This window comes from Microtus pennsylvanicus, chromosome 4, assembly GCF_037038515.1.
Source record: "Microtus pennsylvanicus isolate mMicPen1 chromosome 4, mMicPen1.hap1, whole genome shotgun sequence".
NCBI classification, from domain to species: domain Eukaryota; kingdom Metazoa; phylum Chordata; class Mammalia; order Rodentia; family Cricetidae; genus Microtus; species Microtus pennsylvanicus.
This window is the reverse complement of record NC_134582.1, coordinates 23,607,057-23,627,229: the sequence shown is the minus strand read 5'-3', so window position 1 is coordinate 23,627,229 and position 20,173 is coordinate 23,607,057. Positions and strand designations below refer to the sequence as shown.

The 20,173-nt window shown below is 47.6% G+C and overlaps 1 protein-coding gene across 14 annotated transcripts in view; it reads right to left on the bottom strand.

The window, feature by feature from the left end:
- The window catches only part of Ablim3 (actin binding LIM protein family member 3), a 115,429-nt gene extending 110,193 nt beyond the window's left edge, over positions 1-5,236 (bottom strand). For 7 of the 14 annotated variants that reach the window (XR_012910275.1, XR_012910279.1, XR_012910277.1 and 4 more), the window contains exons 1-2: positions 5,046-5,236; positions 4,597-4,797 (exon numbers count right to left, since the gene is read on the bottom strand). Coding sequence is in view for 8 of the 14 variants with exons in the window: in XM_075968503.1 (XP_075824618.1) it covers positions 4,597-4,609 (13 nt within the window). In the remaining 6 variants the exon portion in view is untranslated. Of the gene's footprint in view, positions 1-4,596; positions 4,798-5,045 lie in introns of those variants that run through there. The other 7 variants (XR_012910278.1, XR_012910280.1, XM_075968508.1 and 4 more) reach the window with 5 other exon arrangements.
- Positions 5,237-20,173: the final 14,937 nt, after the last annotated feature.

Genomic DNA, 20,173 nt, shown 5'->3' with positions numbered 1-20,173 from the left:
CTGAGGGGGTGGGACAGACCAATTAGGAGATGCCTCAGTTGGGCAGAAGACAAGTGGTCCCTGGAATTAGATTGGCCGTGGGTAGGAGGAAAGAGAGCTGGACGAGGGAGCCAGCCCTAGAAGCCAAAGCCTCTCTCCTAGGATAGAGGGTTTCAGCTGTGGGTTACAATTTATATGGGGCTGGGGAACAATGCCGGGGTTGTGAAAACTTTGGCAGTAGTGAAAGGTTCCTGAATACTCAACGGACACAGAAGAATCTAAAGTCAAACAGGTAATGAACTTGGCATTTCTGGCAGGTCTAGGCTGTGCTGTGTCACGTGACCGCACTGTGCCGTCTCTTCACTGAGAGTGCTAACACACCACATGGTGCCAAGAACACTGTCCGGAACACCTTAGCTGGGCTTTGGAACCATTGCATGTTTATCACGGCAGTGTTTTCACTGTGCTTACCGACTTTGTTTTTTTTTTTGCTCTTATAGAAACATAATAGTTTAATTATGTGAAACAAAAGTTTTTATACTATTTTACTATCATTCCTCAGGAGGCAAGTATCAAATTAGTATATTTTTTGATTGCATTATGTTAAAACACTTGGTTACTTGGTTTTTTTTTTTTGTTTGTTTGTTTTTGAGACAGGGTTTCTCTGTGTAGACCTGGCTGTCCTGGAACTCACTTTGTAGACCAGGCTGGCCTCAAACTCACAGAGATACTCCTGCATTCACCACCACTGCCCAGTAGAACATTTGCTTTTAAAAAGGGCTATTTGTGTTGCTGACTTTACTTTCTTTTTGTTTGTTTGTTTGGTTTATTGACTTTACTTTCATGAAAAATTGTTAAATAAAATTTTGGCTTGGGATTAGGACAGAATTTACAGCAATTTCTGAGATGGCCCTAAACATATTTCTGTCATTTAGTATTGTATATTTATGTGGGATGGCGTTTTCAGAATTGATGATTATAAAACTGATACATGATAAACTCTGAAAATGCTAAAGATATTTTATGCCCTGCTGTATTAAATAGTCAACCAAGATTTAATTAATTGTGTGAAAATAAATAATCATATCATGGCAGTAGGAAAACTTATTTTAGTCTTCAATATGTGGTAAATTTATAGTATTTATATATCAAGGAATTGTTTCAAAATAAATTTATTTATAATTTATTAGCAGTGAAAATTTGACTTCTTTGGAAAAATCACTTTTAATTTATTTTATAATAAATATATTATTGTTGTATTGTGTGAGCGTTTTGCTTTTATGTATGTATATACAGCATGTGAATACCTAGTGCCCACAGAGCTAGAAGAGGGTGTCATATCCTCAGAGAATGTGAGCCACCACGTGGGTGCGGGGAATCAAATCCGCAGAAGCAGCGACTGCTGAGCCATCTCTTCAGCCCCGATTTCTTGATTTTTCTATCTCTTTCACATACCTAATCACCTGGAAGCTAGGCAATGCTTCCTGGGTGAAAAGGGACTGTGAGTGGAAAAGCTCTAGGCAGCCCCTTCCTCTTCCTCACTGGCTCTAAGGGCAGAGCCCACCTGTTGCACGCACCCCCTTGGTCTATCCCCCAGCCCAGAATCACTTTTCTTCCAAATGCCTTGCCAATGCTGATCACCATGTCAGAAGCAAGGATCCGGATAATGCTGAAATCCACACTGAGTAATGACTGGCTGGGCACTGTCCTGTTGTGTCACGTGAGAAACAACTGTCTTATTAATAAACACAATGTATGCCCGTTTATAAAGCATCTCCTTGTCAGTCCATGCCATCCTGCAGATTTACCCTCCAGCTATGCTTCTCAGCTCCTGATAAAAGTATGAGGGACTAAGTGATCTGCTCGCTAATGTCCCAAAGTCAATTTAGTGGTGACAACAATCCCAATGATGATCAGAAGAAAGAGGACAGGCTGATCACCTCTTGCTGACATGATGACAGCTGTGCCCACAGGAAAGTCCTCCATAAAGTATTTTACACAAAATTTTCCCATGTAGTCTCCATTCCAGTCTAATTTTTTTTTTCAGATGAAACAACATGCTGAATATCACATAGTTCCTAAGGGAAAAAAGACAAACCGAACTGGTACAGACTGTGCTTGACCAATTTCCTCTCTCCTTCTCACTTTGTAATTCAGGCTGACTTGGAACTTGCCAGGTAGCCCAGGCTAGCTTTGAATTTAGGGAAGTCCTCCCGCCTCAGCCACCATAAATCTGGGATTATAGGCCGGGCACCACAATACCTGGCTCTAGCTGATCTTCTGGTTGCCTCCAAGCCGCAGCCCTGTAGGATCGTTCTCCAGATGAATTGCTTAGGAGTTGAGCAATAAGTTATGGTTTGCCCGAACTTCGATGTTGGCACCTGAACCACTGACTGTCAAATACAGTTCACATCCAGGACCTTTCAGAATCCAACCATTAACTAAATGACTTGGAATTGCCTGATATTAATAGCAAAATGTCATCTACAAAGCTGGAGCAATCTCCCAGCCTCCATGGGAGAGTTGGTGTGGAGCCAGCAGGAGAAGGGCCCAGTTTAGTAACGGGGGTGAGGACCCCTTTAACTGGAAGTGATACACTCTGGGAGCGGTGTGAATTAGGCTATTTCACATCGCAAAGGGGAACATTTTTGATCGCATCAGACTAGCCCAGGGCCTCCTGCCAACACGCTGCCTCTGTGGCCCTATGGCCCTGTCACTCCTATGAGGTCTATTTATATTCTCTCCATCTGTAGGTTCTCTTTATTGGGATGGAGTTCAATGATGAAGTCCAGTTCTCAGGCCCTGAGTCTCCCCACAGGGTTCTCCAGCTACTAAGCATTACTCCCTATAGGGTGCTTGGGGCTTCCAAGGCTGTCCTGGTCATTTTATTGCCTATGTCCCAGGACCTCTGCCAGCTTAACACTCCCTGATTAGAAAAATGGCATTTAACTATGTAGATCATTATTTTGAAGGAGGGAAGGACAGAATGAGGGAAAAATCTGTTTTGTATTTTGTTTTTCCAGTCTGAAATAGAGCTGCTAACAGAACAAGCATCTCAGGATTCTAGACAGGGAAAAGGCAGAGCCAGTTTCTATTGCCTTTCTTAGTTCCTGGGAAAACAGATGATCCATCCTTCTTGTCTATCAGTTACTGGGAAAGACTCCCATACATAAAACTCCCCCCTAGACAGAGGAAGGAGTGGCAGGCAATCCACACCTTAATTTTTCTGGAAGTACACAGATGCAAACATATAGCCCTCCAATAGTGACAGGTTAGACAGGACTTGCCCCCACCCCCTCCCCAAATCTGGTACAAAGCCAAAGCCATCATTTCAGACTGTCAGCTAAGAGGAAAATTCTTTGGCTATAAGAGGGAAAGGGAGCCCAGCCTCGCTCACTTGCCTAACACAGCTATGTAATACACAAAGGAAGACGGCGGAGACGTGAGTCACACAAATACGTAGTAAATAAATACATTTCATTTCCATCCCAGTCTCTCTGCTTTGTTTTCCTCGTCTCGGTGCCAAGGCCTTGAAATGGAGGGAGGGTCAGGAAACAGGGGTCTAGGCTGGACATAGTCTCACTCAGGAGCTGACCCACTCCCCCTGCTTGCCCCTTACTGCTTTTGTAGAACTTGTCAGTCCTTAGATCAGAGGGGTCTCTGATTCAACCCTCCCGGTCTTGCAGCTGAGCACTCTGAGAGGTAGAGTCGGGACTATTCCCAAAAGTCATAGCCCCCCACTGGGAATGCATGCCGAAATCCTCCCTTGAATAGTCGTATTTGGTGCTGGGATGAACCCAGCAAGCAAGTTGACAAGAGAGCAGGACAGTGACATTTGAGCTCAGTTATATCCTCCTAAGGTATTGCCCAGGTCGCATTAACTCAACCAGAGCCCATGGTTAGAGCGAACGTTATTGGAGGTAGATTGTCCCTTGCTGGGTTGCTGAGAGCATTTCATAGTAGCGAGGGCCCAAACCAGGAGCAAAATGTCTGGTCCAGCCTCTGCAGGGCAGTTATTACCTCTGCAATTACTAGAGCTGGTCCTCAAAGGGCTTGTCACTTCCTCTCATTCTCCTGGAGGCTAAGCAGCCTCCAGGCAGGTGGGCAGTCAGCCTGGACCACTGAGGGAACCGAAGCTGGATCTTTCTTCCAGACTCAAAGGTGACTTCATGAGGATTTGTTTATCAAATTGCTCTTTGCTATCCCAGGTCCGCCCAGGCCCGCCCACTGCTTCCCCGCTCTCCCCGGGACAAGTAGGGCCTCCACGGATTTCCAGATGTGGGCATGGAGGTCTCCTGGGAGCCCACCACAGTCAGACAATGGCCACACTGCTGCTTCCTAGGCCTTTCCAGGCATAGCTAAGAGACAGCAGTTTTCCCGACAGAGGCAAGTGGCGCCGCCGATTAAACATTAGCAAAAATCATCAGGAAAAGGCAGACCCCCAAAGCTCTCTCCCTGTGCCAAGGAGCTCTGAAAGCACCCGAAGGACAGAGTCCGGGGTCAGGTGTCCCCGCTGATACCGGCTTCCTTCCTCTTTCCAGGCAGCCGGGGCGCAGGCTCCTGAACCTCCCGCCCCCACCCCTGTTCCCATGGCAAAGGAGAGGAGGATCCACTTACTGCTCGTGTTCATGGTGATGCCTTCGCTGTGGGTCTTTCATTCAATACGGAGGCCCCGGTTGCTTTTTAAATCTTGCGTTCTTCTGGCCTCACTCATCACCTAGGGGTGAAAAGGCAGAGCAGGACCAGCTGTATATCCTCAGGTGCGCTCTCCCCCTGCTGGTCCCTCGCCGTCTGGGCTGGAGTCGCTGGCCTTGAAGGCTAGTGGACGAGTAGGGCAGGTGAATAGGGAGGAGGGGCAGGCCAGGAGGACTCGGGTGCCCGGTCCCCGGCACCTGGGACCCGAACCCTGGGCAGTAGAGGGGCTGGCAGCGCCGGCTCGCGTGCACCCCGTGTTATCCCAGCCGGCAGGCTGCGGAGCCCGAAGGGGGTGTGGACCACAGGGAGGCAGGGCGGGGGCAGAGTGTCCCCGCCCGGCCTCGGGAGCAGCGACCCGCCCCGGGACCCACCTCTTGGCCAGCTTTGGGAGCCAGAGGCCCCTGCCCCGGCCCCTGAGAGCGGCTCATGAATCCCGCTGGTCGTCTGGGTTCTGGGATGCCAGGGCGAGCCAGGCGAAACCTGAGAGCTCGCCATCCATGATGTGGGCTCGCGGCTTGGCAGCGCGGGGGGCGCGGCCGCTCGCTGCTGCCACCTGCTGGACGCGCCGGCGCGTGTCTGAGGCTCCGCCCTGCAGGGCTTCTGCTTGGGTGCTGGGGGTGGTGGGCGGAAAAAAAATAGGACTCTGATGTCCTGGGGCCAATACGGGGTGGTAGACTTGAGTCTAAAGGGTGAACCGATACAGGAAAAGAAAGTTATCATTGGAAGGGACTTAGAAGGAGAAACTGGCTTTGCGGGAGGAGAGCGCTTCCTTAGCTCAGGACAAGCTGGGTGCACTATGGTTTGGGGCAGATCCCTACTGAACTGGAGCATGGGGCGGTCGGACCAGTGAATGAGACGCCGGGGATCCCTTTATCCTTTCAACTCGTGCCTGCTCCACCCATTACTCTCTTGATTCCCGAGATCACTAGATTAATTTGTTATAATCGCTTACCTCCTCTGTCTCACTAGAAATGTTCACTTTATGGGGAAAAAAAAGGGGTCTTCTCAGTAGACTCCCACCACCACGGCCTGGCAAATAGGTGTCAGCAAATATTTGTTGACAAAATGACCGTTGACTTATGACACAACCTAATTGACACAACCCTAATTGTGGAAGGTCGAGGCACCTTCACCCTGAAGCTCTCTCATGTCTGAGGAAGGCAGCAGGTACGTGACCTGGTGACATAAGGCCACTTCAGCTTCTGCACAGTCGACTAGCTGTTCCTCAAGTTATTTTTTAGCAATTAGTTCTCATGGCTAGTTTTCAAATATTTTTTGAGTGACAACTGACCGAAATAGGGTGGGGCTCTTTACATTCCTATGGCTGCTGACTCTCTCAGCCTAATTTATGCTTATTAAAATGTAACAACAACAAACATGGTGGCCTTGTTAGGAGCCTACAAGCTGTCTTTAGCCCATCACTTCCTAGCTGCGTGACTTCAGACAAGAGACTCAGCCTCTAAGAGTGTCAAATCTTCATCTGTGAAATGGGTACAATGACAGAAGCTACCTTTTGAATTACTGTATAAAACAGTGGGATGCATGGAGGTGTGATGTAGACTAATCACTAGCGCCATCCTTCACTTGCCCCTGTGCTCAGTGACAGCCCTGTCATTCCTAGACAGCTCCCTGTCGAACCTTTTCACACCTTAGCCTTTTCTAGCGACATGCAGTTCAACTGCTGGTTCTCCTACTCTGGGATTCTTTCAACAACATATCCTGACGGAAGCTGTCAAATTCAGTCCTTAGAAGAGATCTCTGGACCATGGACCCCTCTAAAAAATCCAAGAAGCTTCTATGAGGGCAATAATATTATTTTCTCTTCATGGTTCTAAATCTAGGAAGAAAGGTTTTTTTTTTTTTCTTTCAAAAGGTCCCAAAGCTGTTCCTAGGAGGATGTCCACAACAATCGGAGGCAGCAGGAAAGACACAGGGGGAAGTGGGGGTGGTGATCTGCGGCTGTGGAAGTCATCAGCAAAGCAGAGCCATGGCTCCCTCTGGGCCAGAGCACAGGGGTGACAGCTATAGGGCAGGGAGCCCTTTGTTTGCAAGTTTGTTTTGAACGTTGAGGATCCAGATGGACATAAACAAGTTCTACTTGGAAACAGGCTCCCACTTGTTGGAAAGCCCTATGACAAAAATCACTGGGAGACAGTTTTTCTGCCTTCATTACAGGGAAGAGGGTACCAGTTGGGCAAGCTTTAATGGCCATCGCCTTGGCCTCTGAGGAAGAGGATACCAGTTGGGGCAAGCTTTAATGGCCATCGCCTTGGCTGCTGAGGCTGTGGTGGGGCTGCCTGTGCCATGGCTTCTCTTCACAGGTGCTCATCTCTCTTGACCTCCTGGACCTGACCAGAGTGGTGTCTAGCTCTCCTGTATCACCTTCTGCCCACACCTCCTCTCCATGCATTGCTATTAAGTAACACAGTGCTGAAGCCCTTTCTTTTGTATCCATCTTTCTCCTCCATCCCCATCCTGAAACATCTCACACTCTTCTCTGTCGTATCTGCCTGCTCCTCACCTCCTGTTCTGGTGCCGTTGCTGTACATTGGTGAATGCGTGTTCATTCACCCTGACCTTGATGCCAGCATGGAAACACAGGAGGGCTGATCATAGTCTAACAACTGCCCCACTCTGCTTATGGGAGCGCTTCACTAAGGGCAAGAAATTCTATTCTTACTTTTGAAAAATAATGTGTAGTAACATGTAGAACAAAGGGGCCTTGGTTTGGAAGTATGAGATTAAATGAGAAAAGAAAACTAGAGAAAAATGTATCTGGAATATTTGCAGTCACACACACCATACATGTGGAAATATATATTAGACTAAGATATATAATACACATAATATAGCACATGAGGTGATTATGTTATCACCCCACAAATGGATCCTATGGAGATACCACATGCACATGCCGCTGGCATTCTCCACCTGAGATTCAGCTGACTTCTGAAGATTTGAAAATATGTTGGAAATATTTGGAAAAGTATGTTGTGTTCTTGTTGAATATGTCTAGACTTTTCTTGTCACTGCTTCTCACGTGTAAAACTCCTTGTAGAGCCTTGGTCTGTATTGGGCATTATAGGTGACCTAAAGATTACCGAAAGCACAATGAATGGAGTGCAAGGCTAATATGTACACATTGTGCCTTGTATATACACATTGTGTCACTTATACATACACATTGTGCCGTTGTATATAAAGGGCTTGTGCAGGCAAGGTTTTGGGCACTATTAAACCCATTCCCTGTTGATACTGAGTGGCAACTGTGTAGCTGTGTGTCTGTCATGCATAAAAAAGGTCCAGGTGGGATGCATTCCCAACCACCAGTCCCTGGGTGAACATTTCTGGAATATGGAGGTTTAATAAAATTATTTGTATAAGCACCACACAGGAGAGATTTTGGAAGGCACTGGTTTTAATTCATTTATTTAGCAGCCTTTAGCTGAGCATCTATTCTGTCAGGAGGCACCGTGCTGCGGAGTCAAAGGGGAAAAGACAGCATGTTGATGGGTGACAATATGATCACTGTCGAAGGCAAGCGAGGAGCAGCATCCCAGTCAGGTGACTCGGAGGCGAAAGGAGAAAGGGCAGTCTGAGGTGACTGGAGTGGGAGGGAGGTAAAGTACATAGAGCTAAGGAGGCGGGCTCAGTCGGTGTTCCATTGCTGTGAAGAGACACCATGACCGCAGCAACTCTTATAAAGGAAAACCTTACCTAGGGTAGCTTACAGTTTCAGAAGTTCAGTCTGTTATTATCGGGACTCACAGCAGCACACAGGCAGACACGGTGCTGGAGAGGTCCCTGAGAGTTCTACACCGGGATCCGCAGGCAGCAGGAAGAGGCAGTGAACCACTAGGCCTGGCTTGAGCTTCTGAAACATCAAAGCCCCCCCCCCAGTGACACACTTCCTCCAGTAAGGTCACACCTACTCCAACATGGCCACACCTCCTAATAGTGCCACTCCCTATAGGCCTGTGGCGCCATTTTTCTTCAAACCACCCAGAGTCAAAGACCACAGACCAGAGGGAAGACAAAACTGGACACCTTGATGGTCCTAAGGGCTTCATGTGGAAAAACCAACAAGAATATAGATGGTTGTGTTGAGCCCCAGTCTCTGGACTAAGGGGCCTGGTATCCATGTGGTTCTATTGGTGTGGGAAGCTAGAGACTGTGGTTCAGTCTTTATGCTGAAGGTCACGAATGTAGAGACAGTGGGATAAGATGTCTGGAAGCCAGTTCTGTCCACTATGTGGCCTTAGGCCAAACTTCAAACCCATAGATTTCTCACGCATAAAGATTCCAGCAAGACTTACCTCGCTGTGGGCATCCAAGTAACAAAAGAAACACAGCTTGGTCCCGAGTCAGTCACCAGTAGCTGCTTATTACTCATGGCAACCTAGAAGTCGCCTTAGGTGAAACTCACTGACCCAAGTCTCCATATTTATAACAGGAGGAGTGTACCAAAGGGTTCCTGAGTCCTGATATTGGTTCTGAGTATTGGTGGATACTTAGTGGAGAGTCCTCGGTTGGAGTTAGGCATATTTGACCATTTTTAAGGTCACGTGGGAGGTCTTTAATCCCCTAGGGCACTACTGGTTCATGCTGAGACCCAGGCCCTGGGCAGATAACCCCTTCAGGAGACTGTGTTCTGTCTATTGCTTCCTAGCCCTGTGTAGGGCCCCTCCCCCAGTCTCGTCCTCTTCCACCCACCCCAGGAGATACCTAAACCTATGTGGAATTGGCAGGCCTTGGCCCTGTTGTTCTGGCTGGAACAGCTAAGCTTTTCCGCTTGTTCCTTATATTGTTTTGTAGAGAAATGTTGAAAAAAAATCAAAGTAGTTTCCAAGATGTTTGCAAGGCTTCTAGGGGGGAACAAAGGGCTGGCCTTGAGATCAGAGAATTAGGGGTGACCACGTGGGGAGCTTCAGGCAAAAGTCCCCATTGCAGTATTCTGCTGAGGTCTTGTATGTATGTGGAGCTCCTGCTGATGGTCGCTCTTGTAGCAGAAGGAAGGAGCTGGGGTCCAGCCAGTTGGAGGAGACCTAAGCACTTGGCACAGTCTTGTCATTCCCTTGTCCACTGTCTGAGGCTCAGTTTCCCCATGGGTAGAATCTGAAGAGACATCAGGGAGCAGCATTCTGCCCTACCCCTCCAGGTTGCATGTGGAGTAAGTCTTGCTTTTCACTCAGCGTCTCTCCTGGTTCCAGTTCTCCTGCTGGCAGTGCCCACCACTACTGTGCTTTTAGCACTGGACACCCAGGACTTTCAGTGTGCGCGCCCATCCACATGGGAGTTCCGTACCCACTCTTCTCATGCTTGGTTTGCTCTGCTCCCATGTCTACACAGGTGGAGCCTCCTCGTCCTCTTAGTCCTGATTCAAGGGCTAAAGTATAAAGTATGTAGACCACATGGCGTCTTCAGTGAGAGAGGTCGGCGTTTCCCACACCACAAGACTTCATTGCTCCCCAGAGTTCAGTTACTTAGTTCTTATGCCATCTTCCCCAGTTTTCCCTCTTCCTCTTTATCCACTTGGCTGCTCTTTAGGATCTAAGTTGTGTCTCTGGGTTAGGTCTTCCACTAAGATCTTTTGAGTGCTGAGGATGCACGTCCCCTTAGTCACTTAGGGTTACAAATGGATCTCCACCCTGCAGAGAAACCTGACTTCCTTTGGTGATGAACAGCAGGGTGGGAGTGTAAGTCAAATAAACCTTTCCTCTCCAAGTTGCTTTTCGGCATGGTATTTTGTTGCAGCGATAGAAACCCTAACTAGGACATGCCCTCCCTAGCCCAGGTCTTCTTTTATCTGAATGCTACAAGCTAGGGTCTTCTTATCATCAGGTCTCACGTCTAGTAAATATTACCTCCTGGAGACCCTGTCTAACTTGTCCTTCCTTCTTGGTCATAGCTATCTGAAGCCATCTTGTACAATTTGTTTGTGCTCGTTATGGACTGGGTTGTACATTCAGACATAAAAGGAGTAAATGCCTCCCCATCTGGCATGTAGTGAAAATTAGTAACCACTGCTTGAATGAAAATGTGAGTGTAACAGCTTAGAATAGAACTCTGGGTTTCCTTCTAGCCTTACAGGGAGTGTAATCTCGGAGTCAGGCAGGAATGAACAGTCTGTGCCTGGATCCCTAAATCGGTCACTGCAGGCTGAAGGATGGGACCTGCTATTTAATCCAAAGGTGCCCCAGTTTGCTCATTTGGAAGATGAAGGGACTAGATGAGATGCTTCTGCACAGCTCCAAGCCTTTCCTGTGTCATAGAATATAAACAGATATGTGCTTGAATTTACCTTCTCAAATACTGTCCTGATACTAGTTTGGATGTTTTCTGTTTCTTTTTCCCCCCTTTCTCATAAAAAATGGAACAGGAAGCATGTGGCAGCCTGGGTCTCTGGTGCACAGTAACGTGGAGTCCTTGATGCAAAATTTAGTCAAAGGCTATTTTTTTTAAAAATCCCTGTCATTATTTGCTCTTCAAATAACCTTCGGTTCTGCCATTTTTTTATTAGTGTCTTGGCATGATAGTAGAGCAAAAACACTGGTCTGTTATGAATCTGGCTACATAAGCATGCTGAAGAACATATAATATTTATCTCCAACTCCCTTGTTCTTGCACGTGGAGCAGAGGTGGAGATGGCTGAAGTCCTGAATTTCTTCAGTAGAAAGAAGCTGGGTCAGTCTGGTCTTGGGACAGGTTCCGATTTCAGAACTGTCTCCTTTTGTCTGTAGAGAGGTAACTGATCAGGTGTTGATCTGGTGACCGAAGGCCAAGAGCATAAAAAACCTCCTTTTACACAGAGCTGGGCACCGTGCAAAAGAGACCTTGCATCCATTAGCTCCTTTAATTTTAATTTTCCTGGGAGGCCTGCAGCATAGAGATTACTGTTATTTTTTCACAGGAAGAAAGTAAACCTGAGACAGAAAATCAAATATTGTAGCTCACATCATGGTTGTTTCTTTTATAATGGTACAAAATAAAATATCTTAATGTAAGTCTGGTTGTGCCAGAAGATGCACCTAGTAACATCAGTCCCTAATAGTCATACCTGAACCAACACTTGTGTGCTGTTTATATCCGTTCATGTGTGTGCACGGGCACATGAAGGGCAGGAGTCGACACGGGTGTCTTCCTCAATTGCTTTCCACCCTAGTTTTGAAACCTGGAGCTCACGTATCTGGTCAGACTGGTTGACCAATGAGCTCCTGCAATCCATCTATCCCCATCTTCCCTGCCTTGGGACTAGGAGGCCAGCTTTCCCTGGTGCTAGGATCTAAACTCAGGTCTCCATGCTCTCATGGGAAGCACTTTACTTACTGGATCATCAACATTTAAAAGGCTGAGTTTGCATCAGATTTGAAAAGGAATTATGATAAAAGCAGGAGAGGTACTTGGGAAGAAGTTGAATGGGAGTGGGCTAAGAAGGGTTAACTGGAGCTGCGGATATGATCAAAACACACTATATCCATGTATGATTGTCAATGAGTAAACTTTCAAATATTAAGAGAATTATGATGCGAATCAATGAGAGAGCAGCCCTTACAAGAGAAACCAGCCACATTTATGCATTTGGTTTCCTGAAATAGCCCTTGCTCAGGGACTCAGTGGCTTGATGTCTGAGAAAATAAAGCTGAGAGACTGTGAGGAAAATGCCCAATTCCATTCAGATTGCTGGCAGCTAAGGTGGTACCCAAACCTAGCTACTTGGCTCCTCAGCCATGCAACTATCCTGCCTTGTGGAAAGAGCGAGGTCTCTGGGGTTTCCATTTCGGATGACTTGTCTGTAATTTTTCTTGGGATCTGTGGCAATATTTTCAAACATCGTTGACTAAGTTAGTTGCCCAAGATGCTGCCGGATGCGAGCTTCCCAGAATGCAGCACAGTTTCTCTATGACATGGCGTTGTGAGCAGGGTGTTCTTGTGGGTGCTCTACCGTTCACTGGGAATGCTTTGCAGCTTACACACTCCTGTCTCGTGTAGTAATAAGAAGCTAGTAGTGGTTGTGATAATTGAAAAGGCTCCAGGTTGGGTGTCCTCAGGAAGACAAATCCTCCCTGATAAACTCTGCAGAAAACCCGAACAGACGAACAGCCCCTACTTTGCTCCAAGCTAAGGTTGCACACATTGCATTTCCATCACGTTAGGTATTAGTGACTCAAAATTTAGGAGCCTGCAACTTTTACCACAGGTTCTTCAGGCCAGTATAAATTGATGAGCTTGAGAGAGCACTATGTCTGGAGTATCAGAGCTACCCTAAGTGGGCGTAGAACCAAGAGGTCCACAGCTCCACTGTTCACATCCTTCTGACTGAGGGCCTCCACTCCTGCAGAGGAATTGCAGAGGTGGTGGTGGTGGGGTGCAGGTTGTGGTCCTACTGCTGGATTATCACAGAAGAGCTGGCCAGACCACACAGAGGGCCCTGCCTCAGCCCTCCAGATGCAGGCTGCATTTTGATAAGACCCCAGGTAGCTCGTTTCCACCCTAAGACCGGAGACATAGCAGTCGATATCATGCAAACGCATGCTAAGAACAGAGAGCTAGTCTGTGGCGTTTAATTGGATCCCTGTCACCAGCTGTCACTTTGGTTGGCTGTACAGTGTGTGGATGAGTCTGTGTCACTCGTTTGCCGATCTCCATAGGAACGTGGCTTTGTGAAGGTTAGGAGCATCCAAGCTCCTAAAGATGAGGTTTGTGTTTCTGGTTCATTTTGCATTTTTATTTATTTGTTTATATTTTGGTTTGTTTATAGACAAGTTCTCTCACTAGTCAGAAACTACCCCAGTAGCCTAGGCTGGCTGGTCAGTGAGCCCCAGACCACCCACAACTTATATCACCCCCACTTTAGGGGTTACGAGTGCGTGGCCATCCTGCCTGTTTTTATCTTCTGTGGGAGCAAAGTCATTCTCATACTTTACTTCTATGGCAAATACTTCACCAACTGGGGCTAGCTCTCCAGTCCTCTCCCTTCTAAGTTTTACACAGTGAAGCAACCATGTGGTGGTTTCTGTTTCCTTCAACCCCCTCCCAGAATCTATGTGAAGCCTGTCTGTCTCTGCCGTTATTGGACATGAAGCCTCGGAGAAGTTATTGGACTATCTCAGACCTTAGATTTCCTCCCCGCTAATACCAAGGCGGAATGCTGGCTTTGAAGGCATGGTGAAGGACGTCACAAATTGTGACTTTGGAGATGCTTCAGAAATAGGTAGCTCTGCGCGGTCAATGGTAGGGTGTTTGTTTGTTTATTTATTTATTTATATTTTGACAACTGTTGCTAGTGGGCATGAAAAAGATCACAAGGAAGACTCTGAAGCCCAATTGCTCTGCCCATGCTGCCCCCTGCTGGCGAAGTTTTTAATTAACCAGTGTGGATTAGAAGAATGGGAAACAAATCCCAGAGCCCAGAATTGAGTATCTTGCCCTCTCAAGCTTGTAAAAGGCACCACGTGGCAAAGTTTGCCAATACCGTTGCTAATCCGAATTCCCTAGGAAGCATCGAAAAATTCCCAGGGACTTTGTGTTAGCGGTTCCGACTCTCCACGTGAAGAGTCAGCTCTGGGGCTCCGTGTGTTCTAAACCTGCCCAAATGATCCAGGAGTGCCGCCGGTCCCTGAGTGCCGCTTAAAGCGTGATGGCAGGACCTTGGCTGGTGGATTCTATACTGGAAGGACAATGTGAAACAGGGAAAGCATTGGGCCATTAAGCCGTGACTCAGACATCACATACTGGAACTCCTGGAGGAGGATCTGGGTACACAACTCCCAGAAGGAGTTGGCCTAGAGCCTTCCAAAGGAACGCAGATGTGTGAAGAGACTAAAGAGGGCCAGGGACTGAAAGAGGAATGCTTGGTTTGCTCAAGGTCATCCACAGAAATGTGTCACTAAAGCACCCAAGATGAGACAGCGGTCAGGGCGCCCCTTATCGTAAAAATAAGTGAATGGAGCCTAATAGCAAAGGATGCACAGTGCTGAGCACGTGGCTTCATTTTTTTTCTTTGCTTATGAGATAAATAACTTGCAAAAGTCTTCTGTGGCAGTTCAAGGGCACGAGGAGAGAAGTAGGCAAGCTGATCTAGGTCTGAGGCACCGGAAAGGAATCTTCTTGTTTCTCTGAGGACAGGTAGAGCTGGTTTGATCTGGATGCACTTCCGGGTAGCCTTTCCTGTTGAAGCAGATTTTATCTCCATCCCAGCTGCTCACCTTCTGCTCACCTGGGCATCTCTTCCTCTTCATTCTCTTGCCCACTCTGGGTGCACAGGCAATCCCCAAAACCTGCAGAACCTGCCAGCTTCCCACACTGTGTACAGCTCTAAGGGACAGAATTTGAGCACCTGTGAGCTTTTCTGAGCTTCTCTCGGAGCTATTCTGTAGGACAAATCCTTTATTTATTCCCATCCAAAATATCAATAATGATGATTCATATTTGTTATATGGTTATACTTGCCTGTAAAGGAATGTAGCTTAAAACTGACCGAGTCAGGGTTTGGATGGGGAACTTTGACCTCAGATTTAATGGCCAGTGTATCTCAGTATTCAGAGCAAATGAAATGAGGATAAATGTTTGCTATCCTTTCAGCCAACAGATGATCTTGTTGGTCATTCTGTGCAGGTCAGAAGACAAAGTTAAGCTCAGGGTGGGAGTCAGGTTGGAGGGGTGTGTCCCTCTGTATATCTGTGTTCCTTTTCCTCATCTGCTCTTGGGTAGTCTGTGCTGGGGGAGTGTGCCTTTGAGAAGGATGGGGCAGGGTTCTCCAAAAGCATGGTTATACAGAGAACACGGCTGAAAGGAGCTCTGTGATCAGGAAGACGATGGTATGATTATATCATATGACATTCATGAAAAATAGATGGAATTTCCCTGAGATCTTTCCATAGAGCCTGCCCCCTGCCGCTCAGGAAGGGGTCTCTGCCAGCCTGCAGGAGACTATAGGCTGTGTGGTGGTTTGAACAAGGAATAACTCCTCCTAGGGTCAGGTGTTTCAATCCTTGGTCCTAGCTGGTGGTGCTATTTGGGAAGGTTGTGGAACCTTTAGAAGGCAGAGCCTTGCTGGAGGAAGTGCATGGCTGTGCTCCATTTCCGGTTCGCTCTCTGCTTCCTGCCTGGGGACAGAGACGTCATCTCTCAGCTGCCCATCCCAGCTGCCTGCTGCCATGTGTCTTGGATTCTTCCTTGGGAATCATAAGCCCGAATAAACTCTTTGTGTTTGGCCATGGCATTTTATCATAGGAACAAGGAGCCCAGGAAGAAGATGGACTCTGTGGTGACTGGAGCCCGCATGCTGTGGGACACACAGTATCACAGGGCTTCCTTCTTCTCTCTCGGACACTCGATATTGTGTTTATGATGGGGTGGGGGGAGGGTGCTTGCCTGCTGGGTTGCAATAGCCTAGGAGACCCTGGCCTCCCTTCTAAGGGCTCCTGTGACCTTTGGCCCTTACCCAGTGATAACCCCCCTTCTCTTACATGCATGTCTGTAATGACACATTCACAAATAAATCATTTTGCAAAAACTACAGATAATAATACAGAGTTTTTTTTTTTTAAAAAAAATAAGACGGCGTCTCTTCCCCTAACCCTGTCTGTGTCCATTACTTTTCTCATTGTGGAGATAAGATACCTAACAAAAAGCAACTTAAGGAAGACAAGGTGTGTTTTGTTCTTATATTCAAGGGTTCATTATGGCAGCAGGAGCCTGAAGCAGCTGGTCACAGGACATCTGCTGGCAGAAAGGAGAGACTGGAAGCTTCATATTCAATTCTCCTTTTCATTCAGTCCAAGACTCGGGCTGGTGAGAATGACCTTGCTCACCTCTAGGGTGGGTCTTCCCACCTCACTTAACCCAGTCTAGATAGTCCTTCACAGATGTGCCCAGAAGCTTGTTACCATGGTGACAGAGTTGACAATAACACCATCTTGGCCCCAGTTCCTTGCACAGTTGTGAGAGGCAGGGTGTGGCCGGTTCTATCTGCCAGTCCCCCTTCTAGCAGAGGAGGGGGTACCCAGTTTATTCTTGGAGGGAACAGATACATGCCAACTGCCATGGCGAGGGAGCCTCCCGTATACATCACATATGTATGTATATGTTTCCACAAATGGGTTCATACTGACTCCATGGTACTGCCAGTTTCTCTCCCCTTTCTCCTCCTCCTCCTTTTACGTAATATGTCTTATCTTCAGATTCCTTCCTTTATTCTCGACACCCACTTGTTTCTCCATGCTAGATAACCACCCCACCTCCACGGGCATTCTCATCTCTCATCCCTCACTGTTTCCATGATGCTTGGTCAGTCTCCTCCAGATGTGAACACCCCTCAGGGAAGGATACCCAGCGGGACTCACTGGCCAGCAGGTCCCTCCTCCCTATCCCCTTTGGTGAATTTGATGCCTAAATTCTAAATTCCTCTGGAAGCTGAGCTGAACTGAAGAGAAATTCTTTTCCCTGGGAGTGGTAGGGAGTGTCAGTCCTGGGCTGGGGTCATGAATTTCATGTGTGTGTGCATGCATGCGTGAGTGTGCACATACACGTACTCCTACTACCTCAGCGTGCTGTGGGGAGCCTAATCATTAACATGGACCACACAGCGTTAGTGTGCTGTAAACCAAGGACACCAAACCAAGTCCTTAGACATGAGTTCCAGCACAGACAGGCTTGGCCACAGATATTGCCTCAAAGTATGAACCTCAGTTTCTCTACCTTTGAATGGGCCCCGGAAGAGAAGGAGGAGTCTCCGGAGGGGCAGATGTGCTGCTGCTGCAGGCCACTTCCACGCTCACTTCTGGTGAGGGACCTCAATTGTCTATCCTTTCACCAAGCAATGGGAGCTGACATTTGGGAAGGAGCCACTGGCCCTTCTGGGTGAGGCTAGAACAGCATCCTGATGACCTCTGCCTTGGTCAGCAGCCACCTTTCCTTCTGGAACAGCTGCTTCTGGCTCCTCAGCTGACCTCTGATCAGGGCGTATCCCGAAAGCTGAGCTGAGGGCAGGCCCTTAGCTCAACAGCGTTTCAGCTGGCTGCCGGCCTACCCCTGACAGATGCCTGGGCCAGCAGTGAGGAAGAGTGGGAAGGACAAAGGTCCCAGGGTCACACTGTCAGGTTCTAATTCTGACTCGGTTCTCCCCTGTTGGCTGAGAGGATCGGGAAACATGGACTCTCAGTTTCCTCATCTTTTGATTGGGGAGACTCTTCACTCAGAATGCTGCGAGGATTGAATGAGGTTTTCTTATTTTTATTGCATTCACGGTGTTCAATAAGCATTTTTATTATCAGCATCTGGAGCAGAACGGTCCTGCAGGTGCCCAATAAATGTGCACCAAATAGCTGCAAGTCTCCAGTGGAGGACGGGCGTCAAGGACCGGCTTTATTTCTGCCTAAGTTCCATTCAAACCAAATATACTGCTCCTTCAGACTCTACTAACCTTCCCCGAAGCATACCTCCAGCCTCCTGCCCTGCCACGCACTGTAGTAATTCCCTCATCTGGAATGTTCTCCTCACCTGCCTGCTGCTGTAAGAACCCCACCCTTTATCCCAACTGGAAGTCCTGTCTTCCTTTTTGTATTCCCAGGATCTTTCTCTGCTCTTTGAATTCCATGTTTACATTTTCAGTCCGTATCTTTCTTGCAAATTCTGCCCTGTGGATTCAGTATCTCCGTTTGGACATCCAATAGCCGTGACATGGGCATGTCTACTCTTCACCCTCCTCTCAGCTAAGCCGCTCCCGCTCCCGAAGTCTCCCATACCAATTACCCGTAACTCTGTCTTTCTTAGTGCCCAGGCTGGTGACATCTTACTATTCCATTGCTACCACTACAGTCAGGGCCAATGACTTCTACCCACTCGCAACCAGAGTGATTCACCAGCGTTCGGCAGAGATTGCCAAAGTGGTCCAAGGTTCCCTCAGAGTGAAAGCCAGTGTCCCAGTCACAGCCCACCATGCTTTGCAAACCGCTTACCTCCCTGATTGTCTCCTACTATGCCGCTGGCTCTTTCCGTGCATTCTGAGCCGCCTCCTCTCCCTCCTGTTCTTCCTCCTCATCCCCTTCTTCCACGTCCTCCTCCATCTTCTATTTCTTTTCAACAATATTTTGCTACATATTCTAGGGTAGCCTCAAACTCACTATCTTCCTGCCTCAGTCTCGGAAGGATTACAGGTGCGCACCATTGTACCTACATCCAGCCTTTCTTACCTCGCTTTCTTACGCATAACAATCTTCAAACACATCCTGCCAAGAGGCAGTTGGGCAGCCAGTAGCAGGCACTAGGTTGGGATGGGATGGTTGGTGAGAAGCCTGGGTATCCATTCTCTGCTAAGCCTGGCCGTGTCCCCTTAACCAGAGTTGTGGCACCTGTTCTAACAACCCCTTGACAGCAGACCTCACTCCTTGGCAGCCTGCTTGCTGGTCCATGTGCCAGCAAGCTTGCTCTCTGCTGCCCCCTTCTGGCAGGACAAGGCCTGGCGCTTGACTGACTATCCACAGGCTTGGAAATAATCTCTTCATGCAATACACTCCAATTATGTTTTTAAAAATATTTATCATAACCTGTAACTCAGCATTCCATATTTGCTTGTTTCTTACTGTCCGAGAGCAGGAATTTGCCTGTTGTTTCCCTGATGAACTAGAGAAATGGCTGGTTTATCTTAGGTGATGGGGGCATGCTTGCTGAATGAGAACACAAAACACACCCCTTTGTCCCCATCTTTCAGCGACTTTAACTGCATACTCCTTTAACACCTAGAGTCTAAGTCTGTATCTCATTCTATCAACTAGACAGATCTTCCAGGGGAAGAACCGTTGCAAAGCAAAGACCGTTAGGACCTGGCCTGCAGGTGAATTTGTTTGTACTTAAGCGTCAGCTCCTTGGATTTCAACTCTATTCTGAGCTACCTTTCCAGTGCCAAGAATTAGGATTTTTTCACTTAAAGGTGCAGATTTCTGGTTTTCATAAAAAAGCCAAAGGTCTAATTTTATTCTAGGTCATGTCGCCCTAAAAATCAAGTGGGGCCCTGATCCTTAGATTGGGCGAATCTCATACTATGTAACATGGATACGCCTCTTCCAGCTTTCTAGAGCGGAGTGGCACCCGGGTGACTTTACTCGTTAATTGCTGGCTTGTCCCTTGTAGACACAGGGCTTTGCAAACCCTAATCAATATATATGAAGGGGGCAACGGACGTGTGATTTTGGCACTGTGATATTGACAAGGGAGAAATGTGAGTTGAGTTGAATTCTGCTTCTACCCCGTTTTCCTCCTTAACGACTCATCTTGGCGATTGATGCTGCTGTCTCCAAGCACAGCTGCGGGTTTCTTCAGTTATCTCAGTTCTGCTTTCTGGTTTATGAAGGGTGATTATTAAGTGCATACATATTGCACGAGTCCCTTACTAAGTGCCCACATAGTGTATGAGCCCCAAAGAAGACCTAAGGACTCTGAGGACACTATCACCTAACTTTGGGTTGCAAACCTGAAGGCTATTATCAACATATGCCAAATG